Below are 16,221 nucleotides of genomic sequence, written 5' to 3' on the forward strand. Positions count from 1 at the left end.
AGTTACACAAGTGTACACGGGTGATGTGGCTGTGCTCCGAATTAAATCACATTCGAACACGTACAAAAAATAGTGGAGAATTAAGTGAGGAAATACGGCAAAAACTTGACAACCTTTATACAAGTAACAGCAACGATTCAGATAAAACACTAAAATAAATCGAAATAAAGGAGGTCAACGTCATGTATCCAGTCTGCGTCTCTTCATGGACCGCCCAGCTCGGTATGGACTCGAGGCTTCAACTGGAAAGAGGACGGCTCAAATGATGGTGTACGGTACGTGGCTTAAGGCAAATGCAGTGTTTCTGCTAGAGCAGACCTGGTCTGTCCTGATGCGGCGGCTGCTGCTCAGGCACAGGCACAGTGGCGGAGCTCCTTTGCGGGGTCTTGCTGCGCGTCAGCATCTTGTGATTGTTGGGTGTGCTCGGCCTGAGCTCCCTGTCGGGGGTGTCCGACTCCTCAAAATTCAGGGGGAAATTCCAGAGTTCGGGATCGTCTGTGGAGGACAAGAGGCCGGACGTGAAAGATTGAAAACTAGCTCAACTCACGAAGAAGACGGACGGCCCCGGAATGGTTTGAAGAAGGCCCTTTTATGGGCTCATCTTAGGCCACATCAAAAGGTTATTAAAAAAAAAGTTCAAATGAACAGAGAACAGTTGTTTTTTTTCCCAAATTAAAACTGCAACACAAATGTTACACTTTTTACTAAAAGTGCACGTGTATATACAAAAATATGTCACATGATTTTGTTTAAATACATTTGAATGATCCAAGATATCCAATTTTTTTTTCATTCGGATATCACACTGAAAACACTAAGCTGCGATTTTCACCATTCCTTCTCTTTGAATACGTTTAACTGCTTCGCAGATGTTGGATTGGTTTTAGTATGTTTCCGAACCGAGACGAAGCGGGTTCCTTTCATGGAACTGTATGTATGTATGTGGCCCTCGGGTGGAAAACGTCGGGACGTTCCTGCTGTAAACGACTCGCGGAAGGCTTGGGAGAAAGTGCAATGGTTATATACTAAACCAAAGTGGAGCTCTTCAGCATCGACTCCACCGGCCGTGTTTGGAGGATTACAAAAAGAAATCAAAGTTTATAACCCAAAGAACAACACCATCCCCCCCCCCCCCCCCCCCCCCCCCCCCCCCCCCCCGTCAAGTATGGAGGTTGGAAACATTCGGTTTCGGGGTCCAAGGCCAAAAAGTCATTTCTTCATATGGTGAATTGTGGGTCTTTGGTAGCTGTAAGCTATCCATGCATCCATCTATCCATTTTCTGTATTATTGAATATCTAGTTACAGGCACAGTTGGGCGACTGGTTAGCACATCTGCCTCAAAGTTCTGAGGACCGGGGTTCAAATCCAGCCTCACCTGTGTGAAGTTTGCATGTTCTCCCCGTGCCGCCGTGCGTTTCCTCCCACATCCCAAAAACATGCGAGGTAGGTTGACGAATGCTTGTTTGTTTCTATGTGCCCTGCGATTGGCTGGCGACCAGTTGAGGGTGTACCCCGCCTCTCGCCCGAAGATAGCCTCCGGCACGCCCGCGTGGGACCCTTGTGAGGATCAAGCGGATGGATGGATGGATGGATGGCTAGAATTCTAAGAAATAGTCCCGAAAGAGTTTCTCTCGTGTTTCACTTTCCGATGGAACAGCTAAATGAACTTTTCTAGCATATTGTAATGCATTTGGCGGCATTAAATCCGGCAATTTGAAGGTCCCATGCCTGAGCCCGCACAAGCTAAATGCACAATACTGCCTCCTGCAGTTTTTGAAGGTCCTTTATTACAATAAAGGGACTGCTGACAAGAGAGCCCTGCTGCATTCATTGACAACCTCCCTGAAAAGGTTTCAACAGTAAATGTACCAAACAATATGATCTTAAAGCATTCTCATGATTTCAAACTCGTCTTACATTACCCATAAAAAAAGTCCTACAGATGAGAATTGTGCACATTTAGCAAAGACTCTCCATACCTTCCACTAACAACCCTGGCTAAACTTACACCCTCCCTGACAGACAGAGACGTTAATCTATTAGTCGAGATGTCTCACTTCAACATACCTGTACTTCCTTGATACCAATTGCTACTGCCCAATGAGCTTTGGTGCCATTTTATGGCATCTTAAAGCGAATAAACAGATTGAAGGTTGGCTTAAATATAGATGGGGGAAATATACTTGAGCATAATCGCTTGGTGTCGAGTTCCAAATAATGAGTTCCGCTGTTCAAGTTTAGTTCAAAAATGTAGGCGCGACAAAGAAGGTCAGCTGAATCCGTCACCTCCTTCCACGTCGTCCTGCTTCTGCTGCAGCCTCTTGGCCTCCATCTCCCTGCGGAACTTCTGCTGCAGCTGCTGTTGCCGCAGCTTGCGCAGCTGCTTGAGGTCCGTGTGCGACTCGGACGACGTGTCCGCCGCCGCCGCCGCCGCCGCCTGTCTGGGAGAACAAGCAGAAGCACAACCTCACTTTGAAGATTTCTTTCAACAAAAATTGGATTCATTTATTCTCTTCTCTTCTTTTGGGAGCGTTTTTCTTGGCTGCACTGCTTTCAGTCCGCGAATGAGGATATTTCATTTCGTTTGGTTTGGTTTCTCGGTCCAATCGGTTTCGCGCCTCTGTGTTGCCGTGCCGATGTCTTCACAAGGCCGACGTAACCCGTCGATTCTCCAAGTGTTATTATTTCTTTGCTTCTAGTCCACAATAGCCATTCAGTTTTGAAGTTGAGCCTCCCGATGTGATTTTAGGTCGTATAAGCGATCGCCCTATTTGGCGCATCCATTGGACACGCCCACAGCGTCTGTGAGCTGAGAGGTGGCGAGTTTATTATTATTATGATGATGATGATGATTATTCTTCCAAGTTTTTTTAGTTCCTTGAAATTGGGCAGGCTCGATAACATGACTCTTCTCTGTGGTGCGTCGAATTTACATTCCAGTTTCAGTGCCGCTTGAATCTTTTAGAAAGGTTTGCTTTCAGGCGTTCATTTAGTTTTTTGGATTATTATTTAACGCGTGCGCAATAAATTTTAAGAAAATCCTTTATGTATGTGGCGTGAATGTCTGGTTTCTATCAGCGCGGCAAAAGTATTTACACTGCCTTGAAATCGTTCTTTTAAGCGCAGTGCTGATGTTCAAACTGTTGCATTGGCTTACAATCATTGCGACGGAACTTGAAGAAAATAAACGCAGCTGTAAGAAAGTGCTTGACATTGTGCTAAATCTTATGAAATCTCCATTTTTGTTTGGGAATCAAATTTGTCCTCACAGGGCCAGCGCGCCGCCCCTCCATGATGTCGGAATGTTTCCGTCGATCAGAGCAAAAGCTGTTCCGCTCAACCACGACTAGCAACAACGGGCGTGTAGCGATCACTGTGCACAAATCACTACATTCCATCTCGGGCGAGTTTGACGTAGTTCATTCCAACGTTTTCTTTTTTTCCATGGAGATATTAATGCTAAAGCTCTCTCGATGATGCACTTGGCAGCGTTGTTTGAAATTGTGTCTTTGTTTCATACGGACGCGATCGCGTTTACCTTGAGCCCGCGTCCTCACTCTGGACGTCGCCAGCGTGAGGAGCGTGCGTTTCGTCCGTCGAGTTGTCGATTCGAGGCTCGGGCGGCGCGACGGCGGGCGCCGGTCGAGCCCGGCGGACCAGACTGTCGAAACGAGCCTTCTCCACGGAGGGTTCGCTTTCCGAGCACTTGGTCCGGGCCGGATCGAAAGCGGGCGGCGTCTGCGCGTGTGGAAAAAGATTGAATTGGATTCCGAACGCAATGGTGGACTTTTTTTCTCTTTCTTTCTTTCTTTCTTTGTTTGAACGACTGTCAGTATCTTCCGACCTGCTTGGGGATCTTGTTAATAGCCTGAAGGTATGCTTTGTCGAGGATGCAATTTCCGAGGGCGTTCCCAAAGCACCTTAAAAAGAAAAAAAAACCGGAGTAAAATCTGCAACGACAGCTACCGACTGGAATGGTCATCTTCCGCTACTTGAGCGCTCTCTTCATGCCGTCGGTGACGGCCTCCTTCCTGGCTTTCTCCAGGGACAAAGCCTTGGACTTGAGCCCCTCGCTCACGCCGTAGCCCACATCCTCGTGGAACGCTCCGTCCTGGCACAAAACAACATGCAGACGTATCCATTTATGATGAGCGTCACAGGACCAATGGCTGCGTTGGGAATCATTCCCTACTCTGACCCTAACCCAGAGAGATTCGGATTGCAGCAAACTATGCAGTGCAATCCTCAGTCGAACGGAAAATCATCACATCCCCCGCTCGATTACCGTGACCCGCTTTATTTTGGAGTCGGCCAGCCCCGCCTCGAACGTCTCCGGTTGGCTCAAAACGCTGCTGCTCCTCGCCTCTCGACTGGAACGCCTAAGAGAATTGGAGCGCCTAACTCCAATTCCTTCCACTGGCTGCCTGTGCACTAACGTTAGAGGTCATTTTAAGATGTGTGCCATTATTTTCAATCTTGAAATGGTCTTCCGCTGCCTTGCCTCTCTGAGCTGCAGCTCTAGTTGTTTTGAAAGTACTCGATACATCAGGTTGAGCTCAGTCATAAATGGAGACCTTTGGGCTTCCGAGCGGACGGTGGGACCTTGAATTATAAGCAGGAGTTTTTGGAGTTACCAGCTGCCGCTTGCTTGACTTTCTTTTTTGTATTTGCGTCCGAAGCGAAAACTGGAACGGCATGACGGCAGCGAGCTTCGCGACACCCGCCGAGCCTCAGCTCACGCGGTTACCTCGCAGCGAGAGGAAAAGTTTTGGCGTTTCAGATTTCCAATGTCTTTTGGTTGACAATCGGTGCTGAGCAGAAGCGGATGATGTCAGTTCATTTGAAGATGGAAAAACAGGAGTGAGATGCGCGTGTAGAACTTCGACGGCACGTACGACACAGAAGCGGAAGGAGTCGATAAAGGCTCATTATTGTACGCGGTACCGTACGGCGCCGTTTTTCTTCTTTCCCAAAACGTGTCGGCAAAGGATGGGACAAACTCACCGTATCGGAACAGGGAGTGATTCCCAACACGACCGACTATTTGCATTTGATTGCCCACCTTCAGCTGCACTTTGACGAAAGCGCTGACGCCGACATAAAACCGCCCGTCGACCAGGTCCACGAAGTCTAGGAAAGCAAACACGAGGCCGTGTCGGTCCGGATACAGAGCACGCTGGCAAACGTGTTACTATGGCAACAGCCGGGGACCGAGGCGTACAGTACCGACGTTCTGCCGCGAGATGGAGTGAGACCAGCCGTTGTATCCAAACATCTCGTTGGCCAGACTGATCACACGGTGGCCCTCGATGTAGCACACCTGCAACGATGAAATGGTCAAATGTGCTATTCGGCACTCCTGCATTCGGGGAAAAGGGAAAACCTTTTAACAGCGTTTATACAAACTGTTGGGTCTCTGAGGCCGTCCAGAGACCTCCCACTAAATTCCCTTTATATGGGTGAAATTTAATTTCCTCCGTGGGATGAATAAAGTATCTGTCTGTCCTCGATTGTTGGCCAATGCCGGTGGAGGCTATTTGTCTTTTTGTGATAGAGTGCGATATCGTGCGCCGCATATTTCCGAAGAGTATGATCGGAGGCAAAATGCAATCCAAGCTCTATGGCGATTCTTGAGCTCTGTCCTACAATTCTTGACCTTTGGAGACGTCTCGGTTTTACGTGAAAAGTGGTTTCCAAGCTGCAAAACTCGCCTTCTGTCCTCCGCCAGCCAGTCTGCTACTGATGAATTCTGGCCCCAGCTTCTGTCGCAGTGCACTGTGAACGGCCTGCTGCTCTTCGGCTGTGTAAGCACACTGGCGTGGGACAAAGACAGAATACCGTCATACCGTCATACCGTACAAATAAGTCAGGATTTGCTGCATGGCGATATGCAAGTTTGGAAGGAGAAACTGTCGCGTCTCGTTATTTGTACCTGGCCGAAGCGCTTGGGAGAAGCGTTCCTCTCCTCGGAAATGTTGGACATTTTAAAAGCGCAACAACAACAACAACAAAAGCCGAATTCGAAAGAGTGAAGCTACAGGTCAAAAAAACGACATTTTTCAAATTGAAGAGCGCCGCGACGTCTTCTTCGGTTTGTCATGGGCTTCGTCTTGATACGCAGCGAACAGTTCACGACTGCCCTCTGCGGCAGACAGGGGAAACGCACCGAATAACACAACTACACTCTACGAGAAGTTAAAGGTCCCCTCGACGGCCACAGGAGGCAACACCGAGCCAACAATGACTAACAAAAGTGGGCGAAGAAGCGACGCAAGAATTTGACTTGTGTACCATTTAAAGCTTCCTACAACATTTGTAAGATTGCCGCGTATGGAACGAAGTCCCCTAGAACGCACTAACGTACTATTCTATACTATTCACCGCCGTGTTCGTTAAATTTGGTTTTTGTTCAATTTTAGCTCGACAATCCAACTTCCCGCTCAGACAACCCAGAAGGGTTTGGGGTGCGTTCAAGTATATCGGAAAGCTAAGTTCATCGCCAGGGTTTTACGTCGTCAAAATAAGTCTGGACAATTGCCGGCATTGTGGAATTATTGCATGTGAATTTTTGTAGAGAAATTTTGAAGCTAATTTCTAAATTCTACGACTTCGTTATACTGTTCTGACTGATGTGGTGCGTTCAAGACTACTGGAAAAGTGTATTACACCGAGCTTCGAGCCCTGTGCGACAGATTATGCGGCGCTTTCAAGAGGTGCAACAGTAAATCCGTTAATCGGCAACTACTGTCACTTGATAATCGATGAATCGTTTCGCGTAGTTGATGATTGAGGGTCTGATTGAGCGGCAAGATCAGGAACGTCGTCGGGGCGAACATTTTGTACCTGCGCCTGCTTTAACTACACGAATCCACCCCTTAAATGCCGCCGCTATCGGGTCACTAGTACAGAACCTATCAATGCTGCACATGTTTCTGAGTTTGAGAATCAGTCCCATTGTTTTTCGAAGGCCCTGGGCAGATTAGATTGACAGGGCTACACATAGAGACTCAAATCTGATTCGACACATTTTTTATTTTTTTTTTAAACATACACGTAATGGAAGCACGACAGCCAAGAGAAATGCGACACAATGACCAGAACAGCCTGTTGCGAATAAATGAATACTGTGTTTTCATATTTCTGTTGATTCTGATCAATTTTTTTGAGTCTCGTTGTTATCGTCGGGCGTAAGGTAAGGAGCCGTCCGTCCGTCCGCCAGCCGGCTCTGCTCCGCTTCGGGAGCACCATCGTCCTGAGCGTCGAGCTGGAGGACGCCCTGTCGCGGGCGGCGCCCCCCGTCACGCAGATGCCGCTCGTCCCGCAGCTAGCGCCGCTCTCGCCGCGTCCCACGCCCTTGGTGCTGACGTTCGGGGGAAGGATTCGCAGCGCTCGGGCATCCGAAATGGACTTTCTGTCCACGAAGGCAAAAATTGTCTGAGGCCTTGTCAACTGTGGGCCTTTAAAGGCCTTTGAGACTCTTTTGTGATTAAGGGCTATACAAAGTAACTTGATGCCCCTAGGGCATCTGATTCGGAGGCCCTAGGTGTGCAAACTCCACACGGGCGGGGCCGGGATTGAACCCCGGTCCTCAGAACTGTCAGGCTGACGCTCTAACCAGTCGTCCACTGAGCCGCCCGATTGGTTTCAAAGAAAACAAAATAAAAGAAAGCTGCTAGAAAGGCCCAACCAATCACCTGACTTGAATCCGGTCGAAAATCTATGGAAAGAAGTGAAACTCGAGGTCCATAAAAGAAGCCCTAAATAGATATTTCATTGCGAATAAAGAACACACGCCAAGTACTGTCATACTGTGGGTATTGTTGGTTTTGTTGAGTTATTCCCCATTTCAGAACATTACGCCCCAGAACAGCGAGAATGATTCCAAGCTGTGAGCCACTTTTGGATTGATTTATTCATCTCTTTTACTTTGACATAATAGCAAAATGATTTCAGCCTCGGCGTAATCATCATCAAACACTTTCCATTTCCAGAATATATTCAAAATACAGTCGGTTCGGGGTGTAGTGAAGGTTACAAGTTAGTTGTCTTTCCTAGGATTACTTTGGCATCAATACGGTCGATGAGGTCTTTCACCCACGAGGCCGAAGACCTCGCACACATGTGACGACCCATCACGGTCTTCAGTCTGGAAGAACATATAAACCAGACGGCGGGTGAGGTTGATTGTGATTCACATCTGTGATGATAGATAATGCTAAATGTCTTCGAGATTGGGTACCGACCTCACAGCGGCGATGGGGCACTGCTGAGGAGTCCTAACATAACGGACTACTCTTTTTGGGAGAATAGGGTTCTCGTTGAAATGATAGCAGCAGCCCTTCGGTCCAGAACCTCGCAAACCTACAAACGAGAACAACTCACTATTATAGAAGAATTCACGACCTAAGAGCAAAGAAGAGCATAGAATTCAATAACACAAGGGACTTACTTAGCCGATACTTACAGTAGGATACCGTTTTTTTTTTTTACTAATGTAAGAGATCTTGATCAATATTTTCAAAACCTTAACATCATAATAAAATAATGTGACCGATTACTTGTACACTTCAATTGAAAAAGAGGTGGTCCTTTGTTGCTTTTAAACTGCTCACAAATCTTTTTTTTTTTTTTTTACACAGACTATATTCTTATTATAAATATTGCAATCCAGATCGGTTTGGTCGTCTGGGTATCTCTTGATTTTGTGAAATCAAGACCGATTTGAATTTTCATCAGATGGCCCCATTCCGTTGTTGAATTGGAATGCTGAAAGGTGAAAGAAGTTCTTCTTCAGCTTTAGCAGGCAGACGGTTTTGGGTAGAAGTCGACTGGTACGTATAGCGGCGTGCAAAGGTGTGCCACACAACGTTGATCTTCGACGGGGGCTGAGGAATTTTTGCTGATCCAAAAACCTTCGTCGACGGAGGCGGTCGGGTCTAACGGCCACCCAAACCCATTTGGGTGCCCGGTGCCGGCGACTCCTTCCCTACATGCAGGTCTTGACTTCATACTACGACTACTTTAACCTAAGCTTATTTTGACATTGTCTTACTTCATATGAACTATAGAAACAGCTACCTTTTATAATTCAGCACTGTTACCTTTGGAACATGCTAATCCGATTGGACCATATCCAGAAAGTATCAAGACTGCATGACTTTGGAGATGGGATCTTGTCTCCCTCCCCCAAAAAGTTGAGTAGAAAAGGCCTCCTTACCTTCAGTCAAAGTGACAGCTACGAGCAGCGTCGCCAACACAGACAGAGGAAGGCGACAAGTCATCGTCAAGTGGGTGCGTTTAAACCTTCTTGGGTCTGTCAGTGTACATCGTTCGCATCCACCTTATGAAGAGAAGAGAAGAGACTGGGGAAGACCCCAGCTTCATCTTGGGAATTTCTCTCTCTTTGTCTTAGGGGGTTTACCACCATGTATGGCTTTTCTTTGTCTGAATTTCATCCAAGTTCATCTCACTTCTCGTAATGGATAAGTTCAACAATGGCAAAGGAGGAAGTACTCTTTTCAATCTTGTTTCTCCGCGTAGGATTCAGACTGAAAACAAAAACCAACCTTTACTTTCACCTCCTACATGTCACGTGTCATCAGAGAGTACTTCGCAATGGTGTGTGCGCAGTATGCTTCTCAATATTCACCATTTAAGAGCATACCTTTTTTTTTTTTTATGCAGAGCAGCTAAAACGTTTTGGGACAAAGTGACCCAATTGTAAATATACAAAACCCTAATTTTGTATATTTTGGATGACAATCAGTTACAGTCAATGACTCTCTCCGACCTGGAGAGGCTTTGTCTGGCTTTGCTTCCCTGCCGCCTGCATGTGGATTTCGCCGTCTTCGCTTCGTCTTCAGTCAAATCAAGAATGCATTCATAGGTTTAGATCATAGGAGACTATTCAAATTCTTTGAATTCCCAAAAATCGTGGAAGATAACTAACAGAATATTTTGCTTGGTGCAAATGGATGGATGAACGTCAACATTTTTGTTAGCCTTGTAAGCTAACATATATACAATGTTTGTTTGATTGCAACAAACGTAATGGCCAATGATTCAGTGAGTGTCTTGGAATGGCCAACAGATGAGGGAAAGGAAAACACGGCGGAATTCCACCACCACTGACAGCATATCTTACGTTTGACATGACAGACAGTCTTTCAAAGTCTCATTCAGGAAAAAAGTCAACCAGCTACGTAGTTTTAGAAGAGAAGATTTGACTATCAGAATCAGAATCATCCTTATTTGCCAAGTACTGTATATGTCCAAAACACACAAGGAATTTGTCTCCGGTAGTTGGGCCTGCTCAAGAACGACGACAGACGGCCATTTGACAGAAAATAATACTTTGGAGACATAACTGAGCGATGAAAGGTTACCGGGAACGCGGTAATGCCGATCCATTTTATTTATTTTGACAATTGTCCAAATGATGCAGAGTCCTCTAGCGAACTAGAGCAGTTTGAAATGACCAATAGAGCGATAATTTGGTACACTGACCGTTGTTCAAAGGGTGCAAAGACTTCAAGAAATTTGAGTAGTTTAAAGTGACAAGTAGTGCGATAATCTGGAATAGTGTCAATTGTGCAAATGGTGCAGATACTTCACAAGCACATGAGTGGCCAGTATTGGTCAACAACAGATATGCAAATAGTGCAGCGTGTCGAGACTACTACAGTGAGTGCACGAATAATGCATCATTGGCCCGAATGAGATGTGACAACAATCTCAAGACCAAAATTGGCGGCATGCTGCAATGGAATTGTAAATGAACTTGAAGACGTTAATGGCGAGACGGAAGAAGCTGTTGGAATGTCTGCTAGTTTTAGTTTGCAGGAGGCGGGCTTCCCCGGCTGTGCGCCAGTTTCTTCGGCAAGTTGAAAAATGAAAGCGGGCCTGGAAAAAAAACGAGCGTGGGTAAAAAAAAAAAAGGGGCTTTGGCCTTTTATGCACAGGAGAGAGAGAGGGGGCTTGCCCAGGGACCAAACAGGAGACAGACCATGCCTCCTAGTATTCATTCCCATCCTAGGTTTTATTTGTGGTTTGAAACCAGTGGAAATAACAGATTCATTATTGGATCTAAGATAAAGAAATGGATTCCCAGCTTTGCATTGTCACGCACACACCCTGTTTAATCTATGCAATGAGTGGTTCAATTGAGAGCACTTTAATATTTCTGATGTGACATTTGAGTTGTTTGAGGTGAAACATCTCATCTGATTCAGTTGGCAAACAGATTTGACATCAGACGGTTGGCAAACAATCCTTAGTGACATTGGTGTCATGATTTATACTGGGAGCATTCATGCAAAGTTTGTATAATATCAAACAGACATTCAAATTTGGAAAAATCTGTGGCATAGGTCGCGGCTGGCAGTAACTCTCCACCGCCAGCGGGTGTCGCTTGTGTTCCATCAATTGTCCCAGAGGGTCTTGCATGCATTTCAAAGGCGCAAATGGTTTTTTGATCTTTATTTTCAAACCTTTGCTCGGTATCTTTGTCCTGCGCACCAAGGGGGGTCTTTGATGACTGGAACCCCGGGTTTCTCGGGGAGCTGTTAATTAGTTTAGGGTCGTGGTGAAATAAACCAGGCTTCTTGTGCCTGTCTGTCTCAGCGGGGCAGAAGGCGAGAATGCAGAACTATCAGAGGTGGGGGGCTGCTGGTGCAATCTTGTTGATGGCGTGTCCGTTACACCAGACTGTGATGGATGAACACAGGACTGATTCAATGATTGCTGTGTAGAACTGCCTCAAAAGCTCCTGTGGCAGGCCATGCTTCCAGAGAAGCAGCATGAAGTGCATCCTCTGCTGGGCCTTTTTGAGGAGGGAGTTGATGTTAGTCTCGCGCTTCAGGTCCTGAGAGACTGTAATTCCCAGGAACTTGGAGGTATCGATGGTTGACACAGGGCAGTTGGACAGCGTGAGGGGCAACTGTGGTGAAGGATGCTTCCTGAAGTCCACGATCATCTCTAAAGTCTCGAGCGTGTTCAGCTGCACTCCAGGTTGTGTCAGCCGCATCACGGCTCCAGCGGCTCCACTTCCTGTTGATATGCAGACTCGTCATCTTTGATGAGGCCAATGACTGTGGTGTCTTCTGCAAAAGTTCAGGAGTTTTGACACCTGGGTGTGTTGAGGTGCAGTCATTCATGTAGCGAGAGAACAGCAGCAGAGAGGACACATCCTTGGGGTGCCCCAGTGCTGGTGGTGCGTGTGGATGAGGTGGCGTACCCAAGCCTCACTCGCTGTATCCTGCCCGTCAGGAAGCTGTAAATCCACTGGCAGATGGCAGGCGAGACGCTGAGCTGGAGAAGTTTGGAGGAGAGGAGTTCGGGGATGATGGTGTTGAACGAAGAGCTAAAGTCCACGAACAGGATTCTCGCGTAGGTCCCCGCGTCGTCGAGCTGTTCTAGGATGAAGTGCAGTCCCATGTTGACTGCGTCCTCAAAAGAGCTGTTTGCTCAGTAGGCAAACTGCAGGGGGTCCAGCAGGGGACCTGTGATGCTCTTGAGGTGATCCAGCTCCAGGCGTTCAAAGGACTTCATGATCACAGATGTCAGGGTGACAGGCCTGTTGTCATTCAGACCAGAGATTACAGGTTTCTTGGGGACTGGGATGATGGTAGAGTGTTTGAAACAGGATGGTACTTCACAAAGTTCCAGACATCTACTGAAGATCACGTGACGACTGGAGGGAGCTGGTCCATACAGACTTTGAGGCAGGATGGGGACACAAGGTCTTGGTCTCCCGCTTTGTTGATCTTTTTTTGTCTGAAGATACATCTCACATCCTGTTCATGGATGGTCAATGCAGAAGGGGGAGTCAGAGATGTGATGGTGGTCGATGGTGCGGCTGGGTGGTTGAGAGTGTCCTTTTCAAATCTGCAGTATTAGGTGTTCAAGTTGTCAGCTAGTCCTTTATTGTTCTCTGCTTGGGAGGATGGTCGCTGTTGTTATCCATGCCAGACTGACTTCGAGTTGTTAGCGCTTTTTCTGCATAAATTTCTCTTTGCGATGTTAATTCCTTTTGTCAACTGCTTTCTAGCTCGATTGTACGGGGCTCTGTCCCCACTCCGATAGGTGTCCTCTGGAGCCTGGCGAAGTTTCTGAAGTTTAACAGTAAACCACAGCTTGTTGTTATTGAACGTGCGAAATGTCTTTGTTCGTACATACACAGAAACTTCTTCACAGAAACTTGATATAGGATGTAACACAGTCCGTATATTCATCTAGGCTGCCAGTTGAGGTTTAGTCTAAACAGTCTTGAAGTTCTAACTTTGCTTCATTGGTCCACTTATTCACTGTTTTCACCACAGGCTTCACACATTTGAATTTTTGCCTGTGTGTTGGTATTAAGTGAATTTAAGCAGTGATCAAACGAGCCCAGAGCCCCACGCGGATAGCACGGCATTCGGAGTCCTCTCATACGGAGGTTGGCCTGGATTCCGGCTCGCTTCCGTCTGTGCTGTCGCCTTCGCCTCCGTTCACCATAGAAGACGGCCGCCCCACCGGTGAGTAACTCAGAGAAAAAACTGTGAAGCTGTGAAATAGCCGATCAGAATGCAGGGGAGTCAAACTCATTTTTGTCACGGGCCATATTTGAATTGCGATTTCCCTCAGATGGCGGTTATGAATGTGTAATCATATAAATGTTTAATCACCTCATCATATTATTACATAGACACAAGAAATTGAAAGATACCTAGTTTTTAAATCATAAAACAAGGATAAGTTTGCTCAACTATTGTTCAAGTATCTGTTAAAAGTGGTTCGATAGCAAAAATAAATAAATATTCACATAATTTGCTTTCACGGGCCACATAAAATGATGTGGCGGGACGGATCTGGCCCCCAGGCCTTGCACTTATGAACACTTGCCTTCTTCTAAAATACTGTTAACACCCCATAATATATAAAATACCCCATATGAAACCAATAAATGTTATAACGTTTAACACAAGGTATTTTCACTTTAAAAACAGCCCATTGGAGATTTCAAATCAATGAGCTGTTAGACAGTTCAACATTTCAGGAAAATTAGATTTGTATTTTTCATTTTCTTTATTTAATTGCTGTGCATGTTATTTATTTTTTTAGGTTACCCTACTTGTGTGATCTTTATTTGGTTTCGGGGGTATCGCCCTTTTCCCCACGCCAGTATCGTATGTACATTTTGATTGACTTTTGAATGAAAAGCAGAAGGACAACTCACAGGCATCTTTCACTTCCCTATTTGTTTTGTCCTGAGTTTTTTTTAATGTCAGTGTATGACAAACTGTAGCTCACACACACACACACACACTGGCTGGGCTCAGGGTGCTGAAACAGCAGCCCTGACAGGACAGGGCATCCGCCTTGGTGTTCTGGGCCCCTGGGCGGTAGGACTAGGTAAAGGTGAACCGGTCAAAAAGCAATGCCCACCTGGCTTGACGGGACCTCAGCCTCTTAGCAGAGCGGATGTAGTCCAAATTATTGTGGTCGGTCCGCACGATGAATGGGCGCCTTCCAGGAAATGCCGCCATTCTTCCAACGCCACCTTCACCGCCAAGAGCTCCCGGTCGCCGATCCCATCATTTTTCTCCGCCTGAGACAACTTGCGAGAAAAGAAGGCGCAAGGGTGGACCTTACCATCGCTGAGACAGCACCGCACCAACCCCCGCCTCTGATGCATCGACCTCAACTATGAACTGCCTCTGTGGCTCCGGATGAACGAGGATAGGAGCTGAGGAAAAAAGTTTCTTTAGCTCACAGAAGGTCATGTCGGCCTTCTCAGACCAGTAGAAGGACGTTAGGGCTGATGTGAGCGCAGCGAGGGCTGCTGCCACCCGACTGCAGTTTCGAATGAAGTTGGCAAAGCCAAGGAATCGCCGCAGCTCCTTTCTTGTGGATGGCGTCGGCCACTCGGTGACTGCAGCTATCTTGGCTGGGTCCATTTCAAGCTGCCCCTCAGCAATGACGTAACCCAAAAAGGTGGTCTTTGGAACATGGAACTCACACTTTTCCGCTTTAACAAAGAGCTTGTTTCTGAATTACTTGTCGAACATGTCGTTCGTGATTTGCGACGGAACGGGAGAAAACCAGGATGTCATCCAGGTACACAAAAACACATTTTTGGATCATGTCACGCAGGACGTCATTGACTCGTGCCTGGAAGACAGCAGGGCCATTGGTCAGGCCGAAAGGCATTAACGGGGTACTCGTAGTGCCCTCTATGGGTGTTAAATGCTGTCTTCCACTCGTCTCCCTCTGGAATGCGGACAAGGTGGTAGGCCAGGCGCAGATCCAACTTGGTGAAAACTCTTGCCCCGTGAATGGGGGGAAAGGCAGAGTGAATCAGGGGCAAGGGGTACTTATTCTTAATGGTGATGTTATTAAGGCCACGATAGTCCACACATGGACGGAGGGTCTGGTCTTTTTTGTCCACAAGAAATAAGCCTGCCCCCACCGGATACTACCTACGGCCAATGACTCGCTGATGTAGGTCTCCATGGCCTCCCGGTCAGGACGAGAGATGTTAAAAAGACGGCCGCTAGGTAGCGGTGCACCGGGCTGTAGTTCAATAGCTCAATCGTAAGGCCTGTGAGGGAGTAGAGAAGTGGCATGGTGTTTGCTGAATACTGGAGCAAGGGCATGGTAAATTGAGGGTTTACTCCGACTTCGGCCACTTGGGGTCACCGCAGCAGCTCGCGGGCAGTTCTCATGACAGAAATTGCTCCATGAGGTGCTCTTGGACACGGTCCAGTCGATGCTGGGGTTATGGAGCCTCAGCCGAGGCGAGCCAAGCAAGATTGGAACTTGAAGACCAGGGAAAACATGAAAACCAATCACTGAGCAGGTATGTCAGAGGTATATATATATTTTTTTTTACTATGATCACAAAATATAGGATGTTGGAAAGTTGAACACTTGCGTGCCACTGTGAGTGGAGTGGTCATAGTAAACAGGGAGTGTATTTTTCATATCAGAATGGGAGAGCTCAGGCAATGACAGAGCTGTTGAGCTGTTGTATTTTAAAGTTCAGGAGACATCAAGATGCACGTCAATATCCGGTCTCATTGATATGGAGCCAGTGCAGACTGTAAAATGTTGTATCGTTTTATATTAGTTGGGGAAAGACTAAAGTGGCCTTTATGCTGACACTGCAGAAACCTAACTCAGCAGGATTTGGTTCGGACTATATAAATTGTCTACTGTGCTCCAAGACTTGCCAAAACTTT

At 46.8% G+C, this 16,221-nt stretch overlaps 2 protein-coding genes across 4 annotated transcripts; both read right to left on the minus strand.

The window, feature by feature from the left end:
- Window positions 1-100: 100 nt before the first annotated feature.
- rad52 (RAD52 homolog, DNA repair protein) lies at window positions 101-6,417 on the minus strand. 3 transcript variants are annotated; one of them, XM_061772574.1, is made up of 10 exons: window positions 5,934-6,414; window positions 5,713-5,814; window positions 5,228-5,360; window positions 5,064-5,131; window positions 3,994-4,112; window positions 3,846-3,921; window positions 3,540-3,739; window positions 2,288-2,442; window positions 319-495; window positions 101-242 (listed from the first exon to the last, which is right to left on the minus strand). In XM_061772574.1, exons 1-10 carry the CDS (start codon window positions 5,982-5,984, stop codon window positions 181-183), a joined length of 1,143 nt encoding a protein of 380 aa, XP_061628558.1. In that variant the 5' UTR covers window positions 5,985-6,414; the 3' UTR covers window positions 101-180. The 3 variants fall into 3 exon arrangements, with proteins under 3 accessions (XP_061628558.1, XP_061628559.1, XP_061628560.1); XM_061772575.1 differs by having other exon boundaries at window positions 5,228-5,321; window positions 5,934-6,409; XM_061772576.1 differs by lacking the exons at window positions 5,064-5,131; window positions 5,228-5,360 and having other exon boundaries at window positions 5,934-6,417.
- A 1,451-nt stretch (window positions 6,418-7,868) lies between these two features.
- On the minus strand, window positions 7,869-16,214 carry LOC133477633 (C-C motif chemokine 2-like). Its single transcript, XM_061772588.1, has 4 exons — window positions 14,426-16,214; window positions 9,219-9,549; window positions 8,245-8,362; window positions 7,869-8,147 (listed from the first exon to the last, which is right to left on the minus strand). The coding sequence occupies exons 2-4, from the start codon at window positions 9,280-9,282 to the stop codon at window positions 8,033-8,035; spliced, it is 297 nt and encodes a 98-aa protein (XP_061628572.1). The 5' UTR covers window positions 9,283-9,549; window positions 14,426-16,214; the 3' UTR covers window positions 7,869-8,032.
- Between the last annotated feature and the right edge of the window lie 7 nt (window positions 16,215-16,221).

The sequence above is a fragment of the Phyllopteryx taeniolatus genome, chromosome 5, assembly GCF_024500385.1.
Source record: "Phyllopteryx taeniolatus isolate TA_2022b chromosome 5, UOR_Ptae_1.2, whole genome shotgun sequence".
NCBI lineage: Eukaryota > Metazoa > Chordata > Actinopteri > Syngnathiformes > Syngnathidae > Phyllopteryx > Phyllopteryx taeniolatus.

Excerpts from the sequence above, each read along its gene's own strand:
- LOC133477633 (XM_061772588.1), bottom strand. The coding sequence starts at position 9,282 with ATGACTTGTCGCCTTCCTCTGTCTGTGTTGGCGACGCTGCTCGTAGCT. Across the intron at positions 8,363-9,218 it reads AGCTGTCACTTTGACTGAAG|GTTTGCGAGGTTCTGGACCG; the intron begins GTAAGGAGGCCT and ends TCTCGTTTGTAG. Across the intron at positions 8,148-8,244 it reads TGCCCCATCGCCGCTGTGAG|ACTGAAGACCGTGATGGGTC; the intron begins GTCGGTACCCAA and ends ATGTTCTTCCAG.
- rad52 (XM_061772574.1), bottom strand. The coding sequence starts at position 5,984 with ATGTCCAACATTTCCGAGGAGAGGAACGCTTCTCCCAAGCGCTTCGGC. Across the intron at positions 3,922-3,993 it reads GGCATGAAGAGAGCGCTCAA|GTGCTTTGGGAACGCCCTCG; the intron begins GTAGCGGAAGAT and ends TTTCTTTTTAAG. Across the intron at positions 243-318 it reads GCCGCATCAGGACAGACCAG|TTGAAGCCTCGAGTCCATAC; the intron begins GTCTGCTCTAGC and ends TCCTCTTTCCAG.